The sequence below is a fragment of the Lepidochelys kempii genome, chromosome 1 (genome assembly GCF_965140285.1).
Source record: "Lepidochelys kempii isolate rLepKem1 chromosome 1, rLepKem1.hap1, whole genome shotgun sequence".
Lineage (NCBI taxonomy): Eukaryota > Metazoa > Chordata > Testudines > Cheloniidae > Lepidochelys > Lepidochelys kempii.
Genome location: NC_136380.1, coordinates 13,741,666 through 13,766,951, shown reverse-complemented (window position 1 = coordinate 13,766,951; position 25,286 = coordinate 13,741,666). Strand labels below are relative to the sequence as shown.

The 25,286-nt window shown below is 50.4% G+C and overlaps 1 protein-coding gene across 2 annotated transcripts in view; it reads left to right on the top strand.

Moving 5' to 3' along the window:
• P2RY2 (purinergic receptor P2Y2) overlaps positions 1-24,943 on the top strand; it is a 37,432-nt gene extending 12,489 nt beyond the window's left edge. For both annotated transcript variants that reach the window (XM_073334718.2, XM_073334728.2), the window contains 2 exons: positions 15,542-15,749; positions 21,379-24,943. In XM_073334718.2, coding sequence (XP_073190819.1) covers positions 15,715-15,749; positions 21,379-22,450 — 1,107 coding nt within the window. In that variant the 5' untranslated portion in view covers positions 15,542-15,714 and the 3' untranslated portion in view covers positions 22,451-24,943. The remainder of the gene's footprint in view (positions 1-15,541; positions 15,750-21,378) is intronic.
• Positions 24,944-25,286: the final 343 nt, after the last annotated feature.

Here is a 25,286-nt window from a genome sequence, read left to right as displayed (position 1 = left end):
TTCACTCCAGTCATGATTTTATAGACCCCCTAGTATATCCCCCCTTAGTCATCTCTTTTCCAAGCTGAAAAGTCCCAGTCTTATTAATCTCTCCTCATATGGAAGCCGTTCCATACCCCTAATAATTTTTGTTGCCCTTTCCAGAACCTTTTCCAATTCCAATATATCTTTTTTGAGATGGGGTGACCACATCTGCAGGCAGTATTCAAGCTGTGGGCCTACCATGGATTTATATAGAGGCGATATGATATTTTCTGTCTTATTATCTATTTCTTTCCTCATGATGCCCAACATTCTGTTCGCTTTTTTGACGGCCACTGCACATTGAGTGGATGTTTTCAGAGAACTCTCCACAGTGACTCCAAGATCTCTCTCTTGAGAGGTAACAGCTAATTTAGACCCCATCATTTTGTATGTATAGTTGGGATTATATTATGCCATGTGTATTACTCTGCATTTATCAACATTGAATTTCATCTGCCATTTTGTTGCCCAGTCACCCAGTTTTGTGAGATTCTTTTGTAGCTCTTCGCAGTCAGCTTTAGACTTAACTATCTTGAGAAGTTTTGTACCATCTGCAAATTTTGCCACCTCACTGTTTTCCTCTTTTTCCAGACCCTTTATGTTGAATAGGACTGGGCCCAGTACAGACCCCGGGGGACACCACTATTTACCTCTCTCCAGTCTGAAAACTGACCATTTATTCCTACCCTTTGTTTCCTATATTTTACCTGGAGCACCTGGCAATGCTTTCAGGAACATCTAACTATCCTTAATTTAATTTAATGACAAGCCTTTTGTTATCTTAATTACCCTGCCTGTGTTTATAAACAAACTCCCTGCCCCCAAGGGCGGAAGCTGGGAGCAACCCAGAAATCATCACATTTCACACTCAGAGTGTGCTGCTGTTAAGAGCTCCATCTTGGGCTCCAACAGACCTTCAGTATGAAATTTGGGAGGGGCCTCCTGTGTCACCCCTGAGTGCCCAGCAATGGGTGTGCTCTAGATACACCAACAACACTAATGTGGGGACCACCAGAGGCCACAGACAGCCACGCTGAGCCCCCAGTGCAGGGCCAATATCCTGCTGGACATTCCACTGCTAGGGTTGCCAACTTGCTAATTACACAAAACCAAATGCCCTTTCCCTGCCGCCTTCCCCGCCCGATGCCCTGCCCCTGATCCACCCCTTCTCCAACGCCCTGCTCCCACTCACTCCATCTCCTCTCTCTCCATCGCTCTCTCCCCCACTCTCACTCACTTTCACCAGGCAGGGTCAAGGAGTTGGGGTGCAGGAACGGGTGCGGGGTGTGGGCTCTGGGAGGGAGTTTGGGTGTGGGAGAGGGCTCAGGGGTGGAGCAGGGAGTTGGGTGCAGGCTCTGGGAGGGAACTAGGGTGCAGAAGGGGGTTCTGTCCTGGGGCAGGGGGTTGGGGTGCGGGAGTGGGTTTGGAATATAGGCTCTGGCCAGGCAGCTCTTACCTCAGGTGGCTCCCAGTCCATGGCACAGTGGGGCTAAGGCAGGCTCCCTGCCTGCCCTGGCTCCACACGGATCCCGGAAGCAGCCGGCATGTCCAGCTCCTAGGCGGAGGGGCCAGGGAGCTCTGCATGCTGCCTGCCCCTGCAAGCACCACCCCTGTAGCTCCCATTGGCCACAGTTTCCAGCCAATGGGAGCTCCAGAGCTGGCTCTCAGGGCAGGGGCAGCATGCGGAGCCCCCATGGGCACCCCTGTGCCTAGGAGCTGGACCTGCTGGCTGCTTCCGGGAGCCGCGCGGAGCCAGGGCAGGCAGGGAGCTTGCCTTAGCCCCACTGTACCGCTGACCGGACTTTTAGCGGCCCAGTCAGCAGTGCTGACTGGGCCGCCGGGGTTCCTTTTCAATCAGGCGTTCCCGTTGAAAACCAGACACCTGGCAACCTCACCCACTGTGCAGAGCTCTGTGGTGACCCAGTCTCCTCTGTGAGACCATCTTGCACAAGTGAAAGGAAACTCATGCTCCTCTCATGGGGCTTCCCCAGCGTGAGGGTGGGATGGGGTTTGCCCTTTGTCGGCCAATCAGTGGGTCCAGCCCCCCACAACCTGGGGATTCCTCCAGGTGGAGACCCTGTGTCTCTGCTGTGCTACCAGGGGCCTCCCCAGTTGCTTCTGCCCTTGGAACCTCCCCTCAGGAGTTTTCTACACTGCACCAGGAGAGAGCAGGAGTTAGTGGGGCTTGTTAGGGCCTGAGCTTGCTCCATGGAGTCCATGCAACAGCTCCTGCTGACGGCCGCAGGGGCAGGGCTTGATGTTTCCCCTTTGAGTTTTGCCCCCTCTGCCTGGGGAGGCAGAGGCAGCGATCTGGGGTTTCATGCTCCATCTTTCTCCCGTGACTCCTCACGCCGCCTTCTTCATGGAGGAGACCGGCAAACACTTTTAAACTCACATGAGCCACGACCCTACGTAAGGCCTTGAGAAACACTGGGCCAGACTCACAGAACAAGGCTCGAGCGCTAAGCAAAGCCCAGCGTGATGCGTGTGGCGCGGTGCCTTTCCAAACCTGACTGAAGCCTTTTCTCGAGTGGCCGGCTGTGTTCAAAACCACAGCCCACCAGCACACCCACGCGCAGCCCATTAGATTAACATCGCCATTTGATGAGTCGCTCGGAAATGCTTGTGTTTGTTTCCTTGTTCCTTTCCCTACAGTCGCGCTGAAAAGGTCATGTTCACTACGGCTACGTCTCCGGTAGAGAGCTCACAGTGGCACAGCTTGCAGCTGCACCTCTGTAAGATGTCTCATGTAGCCGCTCTGTGCCGACAGGAGAGAGCGCTCCCGTCACGTGGTAGTGTAGACGTGGCCAACGACTTGGCACAACCTGAGCTCCTCCAGGGCATTTGAGCCAGAGCCCCGCCAGTAAAAACCAGGGCTGCTGCACCTAGGGCAGTCACTGCTCCAGGAATAATTTTCACCCTTGTTCCGAAACAGCCCCAATCTGGTCACCTTCTGGACACATTCCAAACTCAGCCTTGTCCCTAGGCATGTGGAAGTGGGGCTGGGATTGTGACTGTAGTGGTGTGGAATTGCCCCCAGGTGAGGGGCATTTGTGGTGGGTTATTTTAAATTGTCACTTCTAGGATGCGTTAGAAAAGTGCCTAAAATGTCTGGATGAGCACCCTCTGTCTGCTACTGTAGTGTCCAGCCCTTCCCAGTCACTAATGTATCGATTCTCACAGCACTCCTGTGAGGTGGGGCAGCTCCCATTTTACTGCTGGGGAAATGAGGTAGAGAGGACAGGTGATTTGCCCAAGGTTACACAGAAAGTCTGTGGCAGAGCAAGGAATTGAGCCCAGGTCTCCAGCTGGTGCTCTACTGACTGGGCCATACTTCGTCTCGTTATAGCATTTCTACATATGCGAATAAATTATAAACATATGATCCCTTCTTATAGCGCAAAGCACTTCTTTTATTATTCGTTATTACTACAGACTATGAATTGTAACGGGTGGCACTGATGTAGCATCTTTCTTCCAAGCGTTTGCTCCTTGAGGCAGGGATTTAGTTGAGGATTGGTCCTGCTTTGAGCAGGGGGTTGGACTAGATACCTTCTGAGATCCCTTCCAACCTGATATTCTATGATTCTATGAACACGTCTACCTCTGGTTTTGCACAGCGTCGGGCATATTGGTGCCCCCCTGCTGATTGGGATCTTTGGGTGCTATGGTAATATAAATATCCAATCAGAGAATCTTCCAAATGCCGATTGTCCTTGCCACATTCCCCTCAGAAGGGTAAACTGAGGCACAGAGCGGTGAAATTGATTGCCCCAAACTTACGTGAGCTGTTGAAATGCAGCCACCTCTGGGGGTGGGGATGGCGGATATTTAAGGGCACGCAGCCACCGTGTACACAATTTTAGAACAGGTCATGAACAAAGAATACCGTAGCCAACCAGCTCTGAGCACAGCATTTTAAAATACAGTAATTTGCCATGATATGCCCGGGGGGCGGGGGGGTCTCATCTAAAACTACCAGTGGCCTTTCTGCAGGTGGCAGGGTGGGGAAGGGCAGGGGAAGGGGGTTGGAGCACAGAGCATAGGCGCTTTGGTAGAGTGCTCTCCTTTGTTTGCTATGCTTTGTCTCCAAGAGCAGGTCGGCTTCCACTAAATAGTCTGCAAAGCCACGAGCAACGCCCTCCTCCCACGTGCTGGATGCCACCCAGGCCCGGTGCTTTGCAGGTGCTTGCACGGGAGGAGCCTTAGCAGCCGGGTCTGGCTTATTTCAAAGGCGCTTCCTTGGCCAGAGGTGAGGTCTGAGCACAGGACTATCACCCAGGGGCTCCTGCATGTTCTAATTTCAGACCCCTGCTCCATGACGGGGCTGAGCTCCACTGGCTCATCCCACATCCTGATTGCCTGAACCCCCACACTGTGCGGGGAGCCCCTGCAGAGCTGGGCTGCATGGGGTGCAGAATGCACTGCCCAGATATTGCCCCCTCCCTCCCCTCAGCAGAACTGTACCTGTTCCACCACCTCCAGGCTCCCCATGTGCAGGGGGCAAGATTTGCTCCGTGGGCAAGTGCAATCCAGCGCATACTAGGGAATAAGAGGGCAGGGCTTTGGCAGGCAGTGGGGGGGAGGGGGAACTGAGCGGGAGAGCAACAAAGAAAGAGCCAGATTCCTCTCTCCTCCTCCCCCATGCCTGTGAGATCACTGGACCGACAAAGGCCTCTGTCCAGTTCTGGGAGTGGGGTGTTTCATGCACTCTGGCCACTGAAGTCAGTGGAAAAATATCCATCGACTTCAATGAGCTTCAGGCCCAGGGCCAGGGTCCGACACCTTTGCTCACGCTGAGTAGCATCTCGCTATGCCGTTAGTCCCAACGAAACAAAGGGGGCTGTTTGCAGAGGGGGGGGAGGGACTAGCAAAGCTGCGTCCAGCACACATTAAGCTCAGCACCAATGGTGCACGGGCTCCCCCCGCCCCGCACCGCTGCTTGGCCTTGGGGGCACTCTTGCTCAAAAGCAGCCCACAAGCCAGCTGCTGCCAGAGACTTGTCTCACCCCTCTCATTAGAGTCTGCTGGGTTTGTTTGTATTGTACGGAGCCAGAGGGGAGTGGTAGTTCCCCCCACCCACAGAGCAGGGAGTGGAAAGGGCTGGCGGGTCAGCTCCACAGTGCCACTTATTCCTTTGCCTCTGTCAGAGGAACGTGTCTCTCGGTGACTCACCCCAGCTGATGGTTCTGTGCATGCAAATGCAAGTGAACTGCGTTGGGCCCTGCAAGCATCTATAGAGGTGCAGAGCAATGGCGATAGCCAATTGTTGGGGAGAAAGACGGAGCAGCTGGGAAAATTGCAAGGCTCTCCGAGTAGGATCTGATTGGTCTATTGGAGAAGACAGTTAGGCACCCTAGCATAAGAGAGATGAGAAGGGACCTGAAAATAGCCAGAGGTAGGGAGGCTGTTCCTGTTAATGAAGCCACTGCAGACATTGAGCTACTGCCCCACCCTCTCACCTGTGGAGGGGCCCGGTGGGGTCAGAAAGAAAAGGGACAATGAGTGTAAGAAACTGGCCCCAGGAGGTCACATAAATAGTGGGGTTTGTGGTGGGTGAATATGTCCATGGAGGGTCATGGAGATGAGATCACATGGAGAGTGGGGGAGGTTGATAAGTCCATGGAGACTCCTGGAGATGAGGGGGGTTTCTGAAATGGACAGGAAGAAAATGAAGGTTTCCCCATGACAAAGGCAATGAGGTGCTCCTTCCGGGTACATGGGAGAAAGTGAGTCATTGAACAATTCAGACAATTATTATTATAAAGTATTCACACGTATGCTAGATACTTCACAGGAGACACATGAGAGACAGGTGCTTGCCCTGAATAGCTCAGAATCGAAGTGCTGGACTTGCCAAGAGGGAACATACCTCGGGGAAGGAGATGGCTGGGAAGGGACACGGGCTACTGATGAGGCTCTGCAGTCATCAGGTGAGGCAGACATATGTCTGGATGGTATGGAGGTTTTATATGCCTCTTTTTGGTAGGGGACTATGCCGAGGAGTGAATTGAATGGGGCAGGGGTGGAGTGCAGAGAAGCAGATTTTGGGTGGCCATTGCATGGAGGAAGGCACAGAAATGTTAGACAAAAGGAGCATTGAGGTTAGTGCCCTTGGCGGAGCAGAGAGTGGGGGGAAATCACAAGGAGAGCAGGTTAGAGACACAGGCGGGGGTGGTGTATGATCAAGCAGAAGGAGAAGAAGTATGAATAGGATGAATCTGTAAACTCCGGGGTTGTACCGTATGATTGGAGAATTGCTAACATAGTTCCTATTTTTAAGAAAGGGAAAAAATGTGATCTGGGTAATTATAGGCCTGTTAGTTTGACATCTGTAGTATGCAAGGTCTTGGAAAAAATTTTGAAGGAGAAGGTAGTTAAGGACATTGAAGTCAATGGTAAATGGGACAAAATACAACATGGTTTTACAAAAGGTAGATCGTGCCAAACCAGCCTGATCTCCTTCTTTGAGAAAGTAACAGATTTTTTAGACAAAGGAAACACAGTGGATCTAATTTACCTAGATTTTAGTAAGGCATTTGATACCGTGCCACATAGGGAATTATTAGTTAAATTGGATAAGATGGGGATCAATAGGAAAATTGAAAGGTGGATAAGGAATTGGTTAAAAGGGAGACTACAACGGGTCCTACTGAAAAGTGAACTGTCAGGCTGGAGGGAGGTTACCAGTGGAGTTCCTCAAGGATCGGTTTTGGGACCAATCTTATTTAATTTTTTATTGTTGACCTTGGCACAAAAAGTGGGAGTGTGCTAATAAAGTTTGCGGATGATACAAAGCTGGGAGGTATTGCCAATTTAGAGAAGGACAGGGATATCCTCCTACAGGAGGATCTGGATGACCTTGTAAACTGGAGTAATAGTAATAGGATGAAATTTAATAGTGAGAAGTGTAAGGTCATGCATTTAGGGATTAATAACAAGAATTTTAGTTATAACCTAGGGACGCATCAATTAGAAGTAACGGAGGAGGAAAAGGACCTTGGAGTATTGGTTGATCATAGGATGACTATGAGCCGCCAATGTGATATGGCTGTGAAAAAAGCTAATGCGGTCTTCGGATGCATCAGGAGAGGTATTTCCAGTAGGGATAAGGAGGTTTTAGTACCGTTATACAAGGCACTGGAGAGACCTCACCTGGAATACTGGGTGCAGTTCTGGTCTCCCATGTTTAAGAAGGATGAATTCAAACTGGAACAGGTACAGAGAAGGGCTACTAGGATGATCCGAGGAATGGAAAACTTGTCTTATGAAAGGAGACTCAGAGAGCTTGGCTTGTTTAGCCTAACTAAAAGAAAGTTGAGGGGAGATATGATTGCTCTCTATAAATATATCAGAGGGATAAATACCGGAGAGGGAGAGGAATTATTTAAGCTCAGTACCAATATGGACACAAGAACAAATGGATATAAACTGGCCACTAAGAAATTTAGACTAGAAATTAGACAAAGGTTTTTAACCATCAGAGGAGTGGTTTTGGAATAGCCTTCCAAGGGAAGCAGTGGGGCAAAAGATCTATCTGGCTTTAAGATTAAACTCGATAAGTTTATGGAGGAGATGGTATGATGGGATAACATGGTTTTGGTAATTAAATATTCATGGTAAATAGGCCCAATGGCCTGTGATGGGCTATTAGATGGGGTGAGATCCAAGTTACCCAGGAAAGAATTTTCTGTAGTATCTGGCTGATGAATCTTGCCCATATGCTCAGGGTTTAGCTGATTGCCATATTTGGGGTAGGGAAGGAATTTTCCTCCAGGGCAGATTGGAAGAGGCCCTGGAGGTTTTTTGCCTTCCTCTGTAGCATGGGGCATGGGTCACTTGCTGGAGGATTCTCTGCTCCTTGAAGTCTTTAAACTACGATTTGAGGACTTCAATAGCACAGATATAGGTGTGAGGTTTGTTTTTTTTTTTTTTTGTAGGAGTGGTGCGTGAAATTCTGTGGCCTGCATTGTGCAGGAGGTCAGACTAGATGATCATAATGGTCTCTTCTGACCTAAATATCTATGAATCTAATACCTATGAATCTATGATGAAGGTGTGACCCAGAGAGGGGGCTGGAGGTTGGATGGGGACTTGAAGCAACAGACAAGAATTATTTTGGATTGGGTGGCTTGAGGCGAGGTCCGTGTCAAAGGGACACAAGAGGAGGAGATTGCAGGGGAAGGGCTCACTGAAATTTTCAGGGAAGGACTTGAGGAGTCCAGAAAAGAAGGAACCACAGGACTTGAAACAGAAGGAGAAGGTGACATGGCTGAGAGTTCTGTCCAAGGAGCAGTACTGCCTGAGGGAGACGTGGTGGTGGCCGCAGCAGTCAAGAGTGGCCAGATCAAAACAGCCTGAACTTTGGGAAAGTTGGGATCTGGAGCCTAACTTTGCAGCCTGGGCCCAGCTCTCTGTAGTAGGCAGATTCAGAGAACCGGCAGCTGTGAGGGTAAGGTAAGGCAGGCTCTGTAGTCCAATCCACATCTCAGCCTCTTGCAGTAGAGATGAGCGTGAGCTGAGGATTGATATGGTGGCATTTGCTCTGAGGATGCTCCTCTGTATTTGTCTAAGGAGCAGAAACTACTGGAGCATGCTCAGGTCCCTAAATGAGCAGCATAACCCAAATTAACGTACCCCCAGTGGTGAACTGGAGCCGGTAAGCATCGGTTCGCTAGAACCGGTTGTTAAATTTAGAAGCCCTTTTAGAACTGGTTGTTCTGCGAGGGACAGCCGGTTCTAAAAGGGCTTCTAAACTTAAGCAGCCAAAAGTGGTGCCTTAGGCGCTGACTCCATGGGTGCTCCAGCCCTGGAGCACCCAAGGGGAAAATTTGGTGGGTGCAGAGCACCCATTGGCAGCTCCCCTCCCCACCCCCGGCTCACCTCTGCTCCGCCTCCTCCCCTGAACGCGCCGCCCCGCTCTGCTTCTCCGCCCTCCACCCCAGGCTTCCCGTGAATCAGCTGTTTGCGCGGGAAGCTGGGGCAGGCTGAGGGGCAGGCTGCAGCTTCCCGCTCAGGCCCAGGGGGGTGGAGGTGAGCTGGGGGGGGCGGGGTGAGGAGGGCCGCCCGCACCGCAGCAGGTAACCCGGGGGGGGGTGCAGGGGAACCGCTCCCCGCCCCAGCTCATCTCCGCCACCCTTGGCCTGAGCGGGAAGCTGCCGCCTGCTTCTCAGCCCTCCCCGGCTTCCTGCCGAACAGCTGATTCACTGGAAGCCGGGGCGGGGGGGAGAGGGGCGTGGAGAAGCAGAGCGGGGCGGTGCGTTCAGGGGTGGGGGCGGAGCGGAGGTGAGCTGGGGCCGGGCGCAGAGCTGCGGATCACCCAGGGAGTCAGCGCCTAAGGCACCACTTTTGATGTGATCAGTGGGGGGAGCGGCTGCTCCCCCCAGCTATGCTACCCTGCCCCTAGGAGCCAGAGGGATCTGCCTGGGAGCCGCCCCAGGTGAGCCCCACCGGGACTCCCCACCTCGCCCCCCGGCAGGTCCCTCTGGCTCTTAGGGGCAGGGCAGGGTGGGCACCCACTACGGTGGCCCATGAGACCCTCCTGCCCGGTTCTGGGGGCAGTCAGGGGACAGGGGAGGGGGATGGATGGGTAGGGGGGGCGTCAAGGAATGCAGGGGGTTGGATGGGGCAGGAGTCCCCAGGGGGCGGGGGTGGGCTACGACCCCCTTGTGGGGTGAGGAGGGAACCCGTTGTTAAGATTTTGGCAGCTCATCACTGCATACCCCCCAACTCTTGTTTCTCCTGTCCGGACAAGGCTCTGTAATGTCAGAGCTTTCTGCTTATTTTATTTTGGCTACTGTGGGTTTTAACTGTGGTCTCGGAGGAGGAAGAAAACATGCTTTGTTCCCAGGGCTCAGATAGTTCCTCATATGGCACCAAAGTTTTGCAAATTAAAGCAGAGACGACACCGTGTTATCTGAGTCCGTGTTTTACTGGGAGACATTAGTGGAGCTGCTATCAACTGAACATGGGTTGTGGATGTTTTTAGCCTTACATTCGAAGATCGCAGGAATAGCATTGGCAGTTACCAGGCCAGACTCTGCTCTCCGTGACACAGGTCTAGTGACAGACTAACTGAGAATTTATTATTATTACAGTTGCAGAAAGATCATAGAATCATAGAATATCAGGGTTGGAAGGGACCTCAGGAGGTCATCTAGTCCAACCCCCTGCTCAAGGCAGGACCAATCCCCAATTAAATCATCCCAGCCAGGGCTTTGTCAAGCCTGACCTTAAAAACTTCTAAGGAAGGAGATCCTACCACCTCCCTAGGTAACGCATTCCAGTGTTTCACCACCCTCCTAGTGAAAAAGTTTTTCCTAATATCCAACCTAAACCTCCCCGACTGCAACTTGTGACCATTACTCCTTGTCCTGTCCTCTTCTACCACTGAGAATAGTGTAGAACCATCCTCTCTGGAACCATCTCTCAGGTAGTTGAAAGCAGCTATCAAATCCCCCCTCATTCTTCTCTTCTGCAGGCTAAACAATCCCAGTTCCCTCAGCCTCTCCTCATAAGTCATGTGTTCCAGACCCCTAATCATTTTTGTTGCCCTTTGCTGGACTCTCTCCAATTTATCCACATCCTTCTTGTAGTGTGGGGCCCAAAACTGGACACAGTACTCCAGATGAGGCCTCACCAATGTCGAATAGAGGGGGACGATCACGTCCCTCTATCTGCTCGCTATGCCCCTACTTATACATCCCAAAATGCCATTGGCCTTCTTGGCAATGAGGGCACATTGCTGACGCATATCCAGCTTCTCGTCCACTGTCACCCCTAGGTCCTTTTCCGCAGAACTGCTGCCTAGCCATTCGGTCCCTAGTCTGTAGCTGTCATTGGGTTTTTCCGTCCTAAGTGCAGGACCCTGCACTTATCCTTATTGAACCTCATCAGATTTCTTTTGGCCCAATCCTCCAATTTGTCTAGGTCCCTCTGTATCCTATCCCTGCCCTCCAGCGTATCTACCACTCCTCCCAGTTTAGTATCATCCGCAAATTTGCTGAGAGTGCAATTCACACCATCCTCCAGATCATTTATGAAGATATTGAACAAAACCGGCCCCAGGACCGACCGCTGAGGCACTCCACTTGACACCGGCTGCCAACTAGACATGGAGCCATTGATCACTACCCGTTGAGCCCGACAATCTAGCCAACTTTCTACCCACCTTATAGTGCATTCATCCAGCCCATACTTCTTTAACTTGCTGACAAGAATAGTGTGGGAGACCGTGTCAAAAGCTTTGCTAAAGTCAAGAAACAATACATCCACTGCTTTCCCTTCATCCACAGAACCAGTAATCTCATCATAGAAGGCGATTAGATTAGTCAGGCATGACCTTCCCTTGGTGAATCCATGCTGACTGTTCCTGATCACTTTCCTCTCGTGTAAGTGCTTCAGGATTGATTCTTTGAGGACCAGCTCCAGATCCCTGGGTCACAGGCAATTGGGTCCACAGGCAAACCTCTGTTACCAGCGTTGCCCATTACTTTGGGGTATGCTCATTTATTAGGGTTACTCTTCTGGGAAGGGGGGGGGTTCTGTAATTCTGTCAACATACTGCTTGTGTCACTTGTGTGTTCATATGGAGCTCTACTTCTCCCTGCTGCAAGTCCCTTCCAGTGGAGCTATCCTGCAGGACCTAGATTCCCCAAGGCTGGGTTCTTCCAGCCCCAGAACCAGACGAACACACACACACATTAACAGAGCGCGTCTGAGAGGACCAGGTTAATCAGCACTCCCAAGCTGACCCCTTATATGTCCCTGGACTCGGCAGGCTAGGTCAAACAGCACCTCCAAGCTGTCACCCTCATATGCCTTGGGTAGCGCACCGGAATAGAGCCCGTCTGAGCAGACTGGGTCGAGCAGCACTTTCAATCTGCCATCCTCATATGCCCCTGGTTCAGCACGTCCCTATCCCCACTTTCACTTTACAATTGTTCTGGTCGTAACCCACTTGATGAGCAAACCCCACAGGATTTTTGGGCACTGCAGGGATCTTTAGCTGAGGTGCGAGGAGTGTTGCTGCAGAGCGAATGAGGAAACCAAAAAACACCCACGAGGGGGAGAGAAGCAACCAGCTTAATCATGAAAGTTATTTATTGCCAGGTAATAACCATAGGGGACCCAAACAAACAAACCACTTATAATTTTTTATTTAATATGGAGATATACCCATCTCATAGAGCTGGGAGGGACCTGGAAAGGTCATTGAGTCCAGTCCCCTGCCTTCACAGCAGGATCAAGTACCATCCCTTATTTTTGCCCCAGATCCCTAAATGGCCCCCTCAAGGATTGAACTCACAACCCTGGGTTTAGCAGGCTAATGCTCCAAGCACTGAGCTATCCCTCCCCCCGTAATAGTAAAGCTAACTTAAATTTGATTATAAAAGTCAAGTTTAGAAAACTATAACTGATCACGCAAGTCAGGGTCAGAAGGCTATACCTAGAGGGAGAGAGAGAGATAGCGCTGGATTCTCACCACTCCGTGAAGCTTGAATCAATTGGGGTCCCCAGGTGGTGGTGGTGGTAGCTGAGGGTCCAGAGTGCTGGAGACAGGCAGATCATGCATGACAGTCAGGAGAAGATGAAGTCCCCATGGAACTGATGCAGATTTTGGATCCAGGCATGAGAACATTTACTTGAGCTTGGTTTGGGGTTTTTGTAGAGAAACAACAATGGTTCAAGGGAGAACACTAGATTTGTTTATGTGTAAGCTGATGGCTCAAGGGAGTATACCAAAGTTGGTTTGTTCAGGCTAGACCATGGGAGCTGATCATTCCTGGCTTTGGGCAGTGTTCCTTGGAGGGAGCTCACAATACAATTCGGGAGCTACACTATTTTGGATACCAATCAAGGATTTATTGCTAGAATTGGTCTGATAACTACTGAGCTGGGTGTGTGCAGGCGTGGGTTCATTAACATCTGGAGCAGAGATCCCCCATAATGCAGTGCTTCCCTGCTTTTCTGGGCCCAGAGTTCCGTGTGGTTCTTGTCTTGGAATCTCTGTTCTCCATTCTGTATGCTAATGGAGTTGCCTCCTTGTCCCATCTTCGATGCAAATGAGGCTAGGGGAGTTGCCTCAATCCTGTCACCCTTGTCCGCAGAGGTTCAGATGTGTCTCCCACTGCTTTTTCATTGCTTTTTGTAAGTCTTTCTTCTGATCAGTTTTGATTCAAGCAGAGACTAGGGGTTGGGGGGAAGGTCTTTCGTGAGTCAGACAAGCTGGGAACTGCACTCTGGTTCCCCAAGAACACAGAGCTGATAGGTAACACCTCTTGGCCCTGTGATGCTGTACAAACCCAGAGAGACAGTCTCTGCTCTGAAGAGCTAACATTCCACCTAGGAAGGGGAGCAAGAGACACAGACAGATGAAGTGACGCGCTCAGGATCACACAGGGGTGAGGTTGCCAGGCCAGTGCCCCCTTGCTGCCCTTGAGGACACAGCTTGCTCTGTTGCAGGTCTCCGTTGATCTGTTTTCATCACCCCGAGGCCAGGGTCGTCAGGGTCAGTCACTCCGAGGCCAGGGTCGTGGTACCTTCAGTCCTACCCCCTTTTGGGTGCTGAAGTTCAATGGTAATCAGGAACAAAAAGAAACCCAGCTCAAAGCCAGGGCCATCCCACACCCCTTCCGTGGTGCCCTGCCCATCTAGTCAGGGCTGGTTTCCCAAACAGTCTGCACTTCTGCCAGTTCCCTTCCCATTATCTGGGCCACCCTTCCAGGAGGAGGGATCTGGCTGACCAGCAAGCTCCGGCTCAGGGCTGCAACCAGCCTCCCCTTCTTCCCCGCCCTCAGAGAAGCAGAGCTCCAACCTCCTTCCTGGTCAGAACTCACCCAAGTGAGGCCCTCTCCTTTTATCTCCCCTTGCAGAGGAAGCAGGGTGAGGCCAACTGGGTCCACAGGCCTAACACTTTCAGTGCCAGTGAGGAACCGGTCAGCCTCCTTAACCCTCTCATTGCCAATGTGGGGCCTCTCTGCTCCATCCCAAAGGGGTTAGTAGCTGAGCCAGGGATCTCCTTAGATCTCCTTAGACTGGGATCAGTTCTCTTGGCTTCCAATCCAGGGTCCTAGTCACAGACCACATTAGATCCTAGAAGCTAGCTGGACCAGAAACCCGCTGAAAAGAACAATTAAAAAACCCTCTAATCTTTGTGTTACTAATAAAACTGTGGCTGAAAGTATTCCAATGAGCGTCTCTAGAGTTAGGCATCTACATATGTACGTAGATGCCCAAATAAAAGCCAGTGGCGGCTGAGCATCTGCAGCCCCCAGTGACTTCACTAGGAATTGTGGGTGCTCAGCTCCCTGAAGAATTAGGCCAGGCTTATCTAGATGTCTCACGAGGGAGTTAGGTCTCTCACGTAATCTACTGTTATTGCAGGAGAACCTCAAACTTTCAGCCAAAGATAGAGGCTTTATTACTGTAGACAGGTGGTAAGAGACAGTCCCTGCCCTAAAGAGCTTAACGGCCTCATTCTCATTTATATCAAGGCTCCTTAGCACTGCTCTGGGAGCAGATAGGGGCCCTCAGGTGGGTGTGAATGGGTGTAAAGTTACTACTTTAAGATCCCTTTACAGTCATAGTAGTGTAAATGAGAATTGGTCACAATCTCAATACACACGGCAGTGGGAGAAAGTATTGTTACTTTAGGGATTATATTATTTACTATATTTGAAAATGTCCTTAGGTGAAGTAATTTTAAGACATCAAATTGACTGGTTACAACAGAGCACTGATCTAGTTCACATTCTGCATTGCCTGTAGCTTGGACAGTGAAGTTAGTTGCACTCTCAGGGCTACATTCTGCTCTTGGTTACGGGTATAATTTCCACCAGAACCAGTAGGAGCTGCATTTGTGTTGCCAGGAGCAGCATTTGGCCCATTGTGTCTAGTCAATTTCACTTTCTGGTTATCTGCATCAGCTCAAGGCTACTGTGTTTGGGGGTCCAAAGTTTAAACTCATGAAAGGCCCGCCTCCTTCGACATTTCCAAACAGCTCACGTCAGTGCTAGTCACACTGGGGTTTGGGACTTTTTTTATTTAAACAGAACCTAAACCTGGGGCCTAAACTCCTCCATACTGACCCTTTGAAATTATTGCAGAGAAACGTGAAGCCCATTTTGTAATCCTTGCTTTCCTGAGACCATGATGAACATAAATTTGGCTGCGCTCCAATCCTTTCACTTCCCTGTTGAAGAGCTGGCCTGAGAAGCAACATGGTCCCTTTTTTGTTCTATGGAAAAAACAGAACTTACATGACAGACTTTGTCAGCCACTAGTCCGTTCTAATGCCTCTGTGTGTGTGTACTGCAATATGTGCTCAGAACTGCTTGCAAAGCAGCATCCAGGAGACAGACTGCAAGCAGGATGTTTTCTCTTGAAAACACATAGCTATTTGTCTCCCACACACTGAATCATTTCCACCGTGCGCCCTCCAGGGCAGACGGAATAGTACTTGCCCCGACGTTCACCTCCTACTAGTAATGAAGATTTTGTTTCTGGTTAATTTCAGGACCTTCCTCTGGAGAACATTAGGCTAACTACTCAAGTGCTTCAGCACGACAATTGCAGCTGTGTCTGTGGGCTGCTGCAGAGAGCCAGGCAGATGCCTGTGGAGAAGGAGTCTGCTACGCGCCAGCGGATCTGAAGTCAGGAGACAGTCGACAGATCCTGATCTCAGGTGCAATGGTGTCGATACAGAATAACTCCTACCTGTCTAGGTAAATATATTGCCTCCATCACCATATCTGGATACACTCACAGAACTCTATACATCAAAACAGGGCTGAGAAACTCCATCCCTCCATTCATGTTGCTGGAGGAGGTATCCTATATACATGTATAGTAGACATGTGTCTATTATGCATGGGCTAGTGGAGTTGCCTGAAGTCAAGTCCCAAGAGGTGGATCGCTGCTTTCATTCTTGAGGTGTTTTGATCTTGGGCCCATTCCGATTTCTGGGTGGATGGTGTCCCAAAGCCCAGAGCCTACTGCCAGGAATGTCTCTGAGAGCTGCTACCCCCTGGGCTTTGCCAGCAAGAGTGGTCCTGATGTCCATAGCTCGCAAAAGGAGAGGCAGTCTAAGAGGTAGGGCTCAGGCCACTGCGGGTGCAGTAACCCTGGGACCTGGCAGCTGATCCGGAACTGCAGAGGTAGCCAGATGAGCGTGGGAGGCATGTGAGGGATGTGCCCCTGACATACTGCCCTACGCATAACATCGGCTGCTGCATGCTGGACAAGTTGGCGTTTCCTGATGGTGCTCACTTCCCTCCCCATCAAGCAGTCCAGACGCAATCACCAGGGCGGGAGGTAGTGAGCCTGTGGGTCACTGCGGCTAGAACTTCAGCCGGCAGCCAGGGGTGCAGCCTCCCGGCCAGCCACAGGCACAAGGCAGCATTGCGCTGTGGGTATCAAGGAGCACTGAGGCGTCCAACAGGTCCCCGGTGCTGTGCTTCACCTTTTCAAGTGGAGAGCAGACACCCGGAGGCAGAGGCTGGCTTTGGCTTCAGCCAGCTCTTCATGGCATTTCCTTCTCTCCCTCTTGCCTGGGTTGAATTGTATCCAGCTGCTCTTCATCCAGGGGCTTGTCCCATTCAGATTCCGGAGTCAACACCGTCAGCACGTGACAGGAGATGTAGGGCTGGGGGTCATCAGTGTTTCTGTGGCCGTGAAGTCAATAACATCTCACAGTCTTCCCTAGATGTCTGACCTATCTATTGACTAGGACAGAAGTGGGCCTTGTGGGACTGCACACAGGGAACATAGGAGCTGCCAGACAGGCTCAGACCAGTGACCCATCTAGTCCAGCATCCCGTCACCGGCAGTGGCCAGTGCCAGATGTGAGAGGAACAGCTGCCCATCCTGACCCTTTGGAGGGTCATGAAAGAAGACAATGGAGTTGCTCTGGATTTGCTTTTGGGAGTCAGTAGATTTCCACGAGGCATAACTGAGATCAACATTTGCCATCATGGGAAGGGAGAATGTCATGTTTCCCTCTGGTCCCTCCCCTCTGCCCTATCCCCGGTCTTGGTCAGTGCTTGGATGTGTCATACGCACAGGCTGACATTCTTCCATCCCACTCCCAGTCCTTGCTCTGCCTCTGGGGAAAGGTCAACCTGCTCTCTTTTGTGTCCTTGCATTGCTTGGCTGTCGCTCCCATGCGATCACTCAGTGCAGCTGAAGTAGGATGTGGGGGCAGCTGAAGTGGGATGTGGGCGGGGGTCAGGCAGCCGGGAGCCCAAAGAGACACAGCAAGTTTTGTTGTAGGAATTTAGGGCATTTGCTCAAACAAAGGGGAAGGACGGGGGCAGGTCTCTCCAGACCTAGCAACCAACTAGCTTCATGTTGCAAAAAGAAATGTATATTAGGACGCTAAATAACAATACACCATTGTGAGTCGGTGGTGTTCTCCATAATTATATGGCCAAGCCAAAGAGCAAGTCCAGTATGGGCTCATTTTACAGTATGTGGGTATGTAACTCTCCACTCATCAGCTAAACTGCCCTCATGTGGCGTGGGGGGAAAAACCTCAGGACCTTCAGCTCAGAAAACTACTTGTGCTAATGGAGATACTGCATTAGCAGCCGCTAGATGTAAGTCTTATACCCTCGTTTTAGGTCTGCCAGTAGATGGCGACATAGCCATAGATTCTTAAGCGAGTCCAAGTCCAGCCAGCAGGGGGCAATAGTATGCAAATACACCAGTTAATAACCACACTGAGTAGCCATGGTGCTAAATCCACACTGAGTAGAGCACTTTTCATGTGTAGGCCTCAAAGCGCTGTACAAAGAAGTATTATTCCCGCCCCCCTTGTAAAATAGTGATACTGGGGCTCAGAGCAGTTCAGTGGCTTGCCCAGATTCACTCCATGGGTTAATCCATCAGCACCCAGTTCAGTGCCCTACCACTGGGCTGGCCTTAGGGCAGCCTAGTGAGTGCTCTGCACTATTCTGTGGAAGAATTGGATTTGATTTTCTTCTGATCTTCCCTGGGCTATGGAAGCAGCGCATTCAGCTCTGAGGGGAGGGAGAGACTTATGACCAGGCGTGGCCAGCTTGGGAGCGATGTTGAAGCTGTATCTCTGGGTACCTGTGTTATGGAGCAATGAGGAATGCAATACAGGAATCAACCCTTGTATGGATGTTAACACTGGAAACATGTATACAGTGGTGTACATAGTGTATAGGAATAGGACAGTATCCCTTTAAATAGTATGTGAGCCTTCTAGTGGTGCTCACGGTGTTCTGCAGCCAGAGCAGCAGTTTGTATGTAGTGTTGTGTTAAGTGACATGGAATCCAATGGGCCAAAGGTGTTAACATAACCCAGTCACTGTCCAACAGTAAGACGGTAATAACTGTCCTGTTGGGTAAAATAGAAGTTGAGATGAGCTGGAGTTGCTGTTGTTGTTGACGTCTGGTCCTGTTTCATCTCAGGTGGTGTTTGGGAATAAGCAGGAGGAGCTGGTAGGGGTGGTGATGTCATCTTGGTACCTCTCTGTGGCCTGGTCTGGTCAGGACATCTCAGGACGAGCACCATGAAGGCCCGGGTCCCAGGAAATGCTGGGGGGAGCAACCATACCTCTGTCTGTTCTTCCCATTACCTCCCCAAAGTCTCTTTCTTTAAGGACCTCAGAAGGCAGTGGTGGGTGGAATAGCCCATCCCCTCATTATTTTGTCCCTTGTGGAGGCCTCATATCCAACACACCCATTTTGGTTCATTAAATTCCGGACCCACATTTTCTTGTTGATTAAGTCCAACACCAACAGAGTCCTTGAATCATATCAGCGGGGCATTTTATTTAGACTAATGGAATCTGTCTCCCTTTTATCCCTTTTCCCTTCAACAGCTGTTATTGTGACATCTTACGAACTCTCACATACTTTTTACATTTAGCGTGAATGTGCAGGCTCAGTTATTACAAAGCAGCTGTACCTGGCCTCTTTGTATTGGGGACCCAGCATTGACTATTTGGTGCCTTGAAATTTTTTGGGTAAAGAGCAAGAGATACAACAGCGTGGAACCCATCGGCGCTGAGGTGTGGGGCCCTTTGGCACATGGCATATGTAACGGAGTTGGGGGCACCTTGCTCAGGAGAGGTTTGGCTCTGAACAAGATAGCTGTCCAGAGCAGACACGATCCTTCCTCATTTTACCGGGTTGCTGATATTAATGTAACCTGCTATTTCCGACAAGCCACGCGTCAGATGAGAATACCATTCTGGATCTGGCTAGCAGAAGTGATGCTGTGTGGTATGAGCAGCTCTGTTCGATGAGGCTGCCACCTGGCCGGTTTTTGGCTTCTGAGTCCAGGTGCCACTTAAGGTTGCCAGGTGCCTGGTTTTCGGGGACCTGGCACCCCTAAATGGCATCGGAACCAAAAGTTGGGTTACTGCAGGGTGGGGGAAGGTGCTGGGTCATTAACCCGTGCCAACCCCTGACCAGACAGGCTCCTTGAGATGATTCAGTGAGCAATTGGGGTGGGGGGGGGAGGGAATGAGCAACAGGGCAGAGCCCTGGGGAAAGAGACAGGGCAGGGGCGAGGCCTTGGGGGTCCAGTTACCAGCAATTAGAAAGGTGGCAACCCTACTGTTAGATATGATGTGTACCAGCGGTGTCTGGGCAGCATCCACATTCCAGAAAGCTGGGCCCGTTTTCTCATGCCCCTCTAGTTTACAGTACTCTACTCGGGGTGGGTCTCATTATCTCTCCTGAGATTCTGGACTGAATCTTTCGCGCATGGACTGTCTGTGGTGGGAGGTAAAGCCCTCCGGTTGGCTGGAGACAAGACTCAAGCGCTTCTGCCAGCTGCACGAGCACTCAGCTTTGGCTGAGTCTGCCTGGGCTTCTGGAAGTGGAGCTCGAGGGCTAGGCCCTGCGAGACGCAGCATGGAACTTAGGGCCAGGAGTGGAGTGACTAAGGTAGTTTTAAGCCACCTTCACACCATCCCAATCCTGGGCTGCTCCAGAGACTTTAGTAGCCCCCACTGTGATTTAGACAGCCCCAGTGGCCTGTCTAAGTTATGACAGCCTTCCAGGGCTTCTGTATGGGATGCAGTGCTGCCAGGAAACTCTGCAGTGCAGCCTGCTGCAGCCCCAGCTGTATCCTCAGCACACCCCTTATGGCAGGGCTTGTCATGCCAAGGGGTTCCCGCCCTGAGCAGAACGAGGGATCTAGGGCCTCTCTACACCACAAAGGGGTCAGAGCGAAGGTGGGGACGACAGCTCTTATGTCAGCCCTTTCCAGAAGAAAAGCATAAAGGAGGAGGCTTGCTCCAGCTAGCTCTTGAGAAAATGACTGCATAACACTTACATACATATCTCCCCACGGCTCCCCTGAGTCCTGCTCCGAAAGCAAAGCAAAATTGAAACCAGCTGCCCCACCTTGTGCCTTCCCTGCCCTCGAGGTTCAGAGGATGCAGATTTTCCATGACGCAGGTATTAGCATGCAGTCATTCTCATGCACTCCCCATGTGTGCGATTTACATGCTGATTTTTCTTATGCTCTCTGGTGACCTGCTTCTACAAGGGGCTTGTCTACATTGCTGCTGTGGTTAGAAGTTGATAGATGTTTGGCTCCGTGTGTATGTTCCTTCTGTGTGCTGCCCCAGCCCTGCGCAGACAGCTGGCACGGCAGACCTTGAGCGAACCGCCTAATGACCACAAGATCCGTTAAGGGACAAAGGCACCCAGTCAGGTTTATTGTCAATGAAGTATGTCACTAGTATCCTGTGGCACCTTAGAGACTAACCAATTTATTTGAGCATAAGCTTTTGTGAGCTACAGCTGAGCCACAAGTACTCCTGTTCTTTTTGCGAATACAGACTAACACGGCTGTTACTCTGAAACTAGTATCCTGCAGACTCTATCAGTCCACTAATTCAGCTATACCCATAACAATGGACACAGCTTAAGTCAATGTAAGTTGCATCACATCTGCAAAAAATGCCAAATATAATTTTGGAAACTAAACTTAAGGAACTAAGCTGCATCCTTCCTTCCACCCATCCAGTGTGGTTCTGCTTTCCATGCCCACAGCACAGTTGCCAACTTTCACATGATAAATAAGCACCCTGACTTTCACAATAAGCCAAAAATCAAGCTAATCCCATTTCAAAACAAGGCCAAAACAAGCCAGTCCCTAAGAACCCCAACACTCTGTGTGACTGGATCCCCCCCGGCGTGCAGTCTGGGACACACACACACACACACACATAACAATCCTTACAATGTGACTCATCTCTTCTGCCCAGTGATACACTGTCTTGCTTGAGTTCTCATCCAAACATATTTACTCTCCCATTTCAATGAGCCACCCCTGCATTCGCTGACGGTTTACTCCCTGTTTTCTAGGGCAATGGAGAACTTTATGGTTCTGCGCTCCTGGAACACGAGCGCCAACTCATCCACTGTGGACTGCAGCGTGGAAGACAACACGTACAAGTGCAAATTTGACGAGGAGTTCAAGTACATTCTGCTGCCCGTCTCCTACGGCATCGTGTGCGTCGTGGGGCTGTGCCTCAACCTGCTGGCCCTCTACGTCTTCCTCTTCAGGATCAAGACCTGGAACGCCTCCACCACGTACATGTTCAACCTGGCCGTGTCCGACACACTCTACGTGGTTTCCCTGCCCTTGCTGGTGTATTACTACGCCAAGGGGGACAATTGGCCTTTCAGTGTGGGCTTGTGTAAAATAGTCCGTTTCCTGTTCTACACCAACCTCTACTGCAGCATCCTCTTCCTGCTCTGCATCAGTGTCCACCGTTTCCTGGGCATCTGCTTCCCGCTGAAGTCACTGCAGTGGGGCCGTGTCCGCTACGCGCGGAGGGTGTCAGGGGTCGTCTGGTTGGTCATAATCACGTGCCAATCACCGGTGCTCTTCTTTGTCACCACCAGTGTGAGGTGCAAGACTATCACCTGCCACGACACGTCGAGCAAGGAGCTCTTCGGCCAGTTCGTCATCTACAGCTCGGTGATGCTGGTGCTGCTGTTCTGCATCCCTTTCCTGACTATCATCGTGTGCTACTACCTGATGGCTCGGAAGCTGCTGCAGCCCACCCGGGGGACCTCCAGGAGGTCTAAGTCCAAAAAGAAGTCAGTCAAGATGATCATTGTTGTCCTGGTGGTCTTCATCATCTGCTTCCTTCCTTTCCATGTCACTCGCACCTTGTACTACTCCTTCCGGAGCTGGGACCTTAGCTGCGGGACCCTCAATGCCATTAACTTAGCCTACAAAGTGACCAGGCCCTTAGCTAGCACCAACAGCTGCCTGGATCCCATTTTGTACTTCTTAGTAGGCCAAAGGTTTGTGAAGTTCGCAGGCAACAAAATGCCAGTGAAAACTCCAAACCGAACGGCCCTGAAGGTAACTCCCACCAGTAACACAGGAACCAGCAACAACCTAGATATGATAGCCAAAATGTGAAATCCAAGCCTGCTACATTTCTGTCCACTGTCCTACCACATTGCAGACTATTCTGTCTCCATGGTGGAAGGACTTCTCCACCGTGTGTAGAGGAGTCTGGCATGTGGCCATTATGCATGTGTAACCCACTGGTGAGTCTGTTACAGGTCCCACTCTGCACTGAGTTACAGAGGATCTGAGTTGTTGCAGCCCCCAGCTACAGAGGCATGACTCGTTAGCTAAAGCTGCAGCAGCTCTTGCTTTTTGCTCTGAAGGTCCTACCTGTGGTGGGTCAGCCAAGGTGATGGCTGTCACCCATTGCGTTGATTCCCTAGGCTTCAGGTGTTGATGCTTGAGCAGGAATGGCTCAACAAGATACACCTGTGTGTATGTCACCAGTTTAATGACCTTGTGGAACTAAGGTGCTGCTTCAATGATATATTGTAATCCCATATGCATGTCTTCGTTCAGCTCTGAAACCCAAATACTCCTCCTCCAAACCCGCTCCTCTCTCTGATACGGAATGGTGTCTATCCAGGAGTGAGAAAAGACTACCTGCTGCATGGTGGTCAGGCCAAAGAAGTGACAAGCATGCTAAAAGAATAATAGCCGTGCTAAAAGTTCATACTGGTTTTTCTAAAACAAATTTTTTCAAAAAAAACCCCAAACCCGAACCCACCTGTCGATATTATTGAAATGTTCTGCCTTTCACGACATTTTCTGCCATATTTTCTGTTGATGTTTTTATCAAGAAATTATTGCAATCGGCAAGAAAAGCAGTGCGTGAAAAATGCCGATAATTATTTTGATAAAAATTTCAATCCGAATATTGACTTAAAATATCTCCGAAAATGGAGCTCTGGGAAATGGAAAAGACTTTGATGTTTTTCACAAAATCATTTCCCCATTTTTCATCCAGTGCATCTATTGGGGAAGTTTTTATCATTCATATTAGGGATGTGAGACTTTTCGCCTCACTCCAAGCCGGGAGGATGACTCAGCAGAAAAGTAGTTAAACTCTGCAAAGTCTTTTCCTCCTGGGTGAATGTTTAGCACAAGAAAGGAAAGTAAGTAAATTATAGGCAGAAAGGAAACAGAAAAACTCCCCAGCAAGGGGTTCTACCCATTTTTATGGGTTGCCTGACCTTCCCAAAGGCAATAGCCCTCTTCTGTCTCCCGAGTGTTCGCTCTCATAGCTTTTCTCCAGAGAGCACTGCTTGTTCACCAGGCACGGGATAGTGCTGCCCTACCCTGTCACACCCAAATTCTAAAGGCTTTTCGAAAGCCATAAGGCCTCCAAACTGCAGCTTTTACTAATTGCCCAATACTGACTTTAATTTTGGGTGGGGTTTCTTTTTATCCTTTCCCTAGTGATTCATCTTTCCTGAGATGAATCCTGATAAGGCCTTTCATGATATAGCTGGCCAGGCAATCCGGGGCTGGTGTGTAAGCTCCATCTACACTGCCATTTATGTTGGCAAAATTTTATGTCGCTTGGGGGTGTGAAAAAACCACACCCCCTGAGCGACATAAATTTCGCTGGCGTAAGTGGCAGTGTGCCCAGCCCCATGTCAGCGGGAGAGTTTCTCTCACTGACATCGCTGCTTCGGCTCATTGGGGGTGGTTTAATTGTGTGACGGGAGCGCTCTGTCTTGTCGGCACAGAGCGGCTACACGAGAGACCTTACAGCGGCGCAGCTGCATCGGTACAGCTGTGCCACTGTGAGCTCGCTTGTGTAGACGTGGCCTAAGCAACTAGATGTACAGCAGCTGGGAAACATTCTAGCATGGAGGCAACAGCACGCTGCAACTTTTAGCAATTTGCCAGGAGCTGCAGCTAATTGAGAAAGGGCCCGATTCTGCCACTTTTACTCAGTACTGAGCCTGACTCAACCATGGGCCAGATCCTCAGCTGGTGTAAATCAGTCTGGCATTATTAAAGCCAATGGTCCTCGCTAGAAAATTAGGCAGTGTGGGAACACGACCGAGAGGACTCAGGTTAAGTAACATGATGTTAAACCCTACTTTGTAGTCAGTGGGCTTGTCTTCACTGCCAAGTTATAACGTGAGTGTTGCCCCTAACTCGAATCCTGCCTACACACGCAAACCCTTAGCTCCAGTGTGGTGGTGCTTTTAACTCGAGTTTGCTGGCCTATTAGGGCGTAGGAGCTAAAGCTTGAGTTAGTGCAACTCATCAGCTGCCAACATGACCACTTAAGTGTGGATGCAGGCTAGTCCCACTTGAGTGTGACCAGTCCTCCAATGCCTTCCCACAATTCCCTCAGTGTGCCCAGTAAGGACAGACCAGGCCAGCCACAATTCACTGGGAAAGAACTCATAGAGTGGCTCGGCTTACAGGAGTGCAAAGAACCGTGGGATATGACCCGAGAAGTCTTAGCACCACACATGAGTGAGTGCAACGCCAATGTGAACACAAAAAGAAAAGGAGGACTTGTGGCATCTTAGAGACGAACCAATTTATTTGAGCATAAGCTTTCGTGAGCTACAGCTCACTTCATCGGATGCATGCCGTGGAAACTGCAGAAGACATTATATACACAGAGACCATGAAACAATACCTCCTCCCACCCCACTCTCCTGCTGGTAATAGCTTATCTAAAGTGATCACTCTCCTTACAATGTGTATGATAATCAAGGTGGTCCATTTCCAGCACAAATCCAGGTCTTCTCACCCCCCCACCCCCATACACACACAAACTCACTCTCCTGCTGGTAACAGCCCATCCAAAGCAACCACTCTCCCCCCAGTGTGCACGATAATCAAGGTGGGCCATTTCCAGCACAAATCCAGGTCTTCTGACCCACTCCTCCCCCCCACACACACAAACTCACTTGCC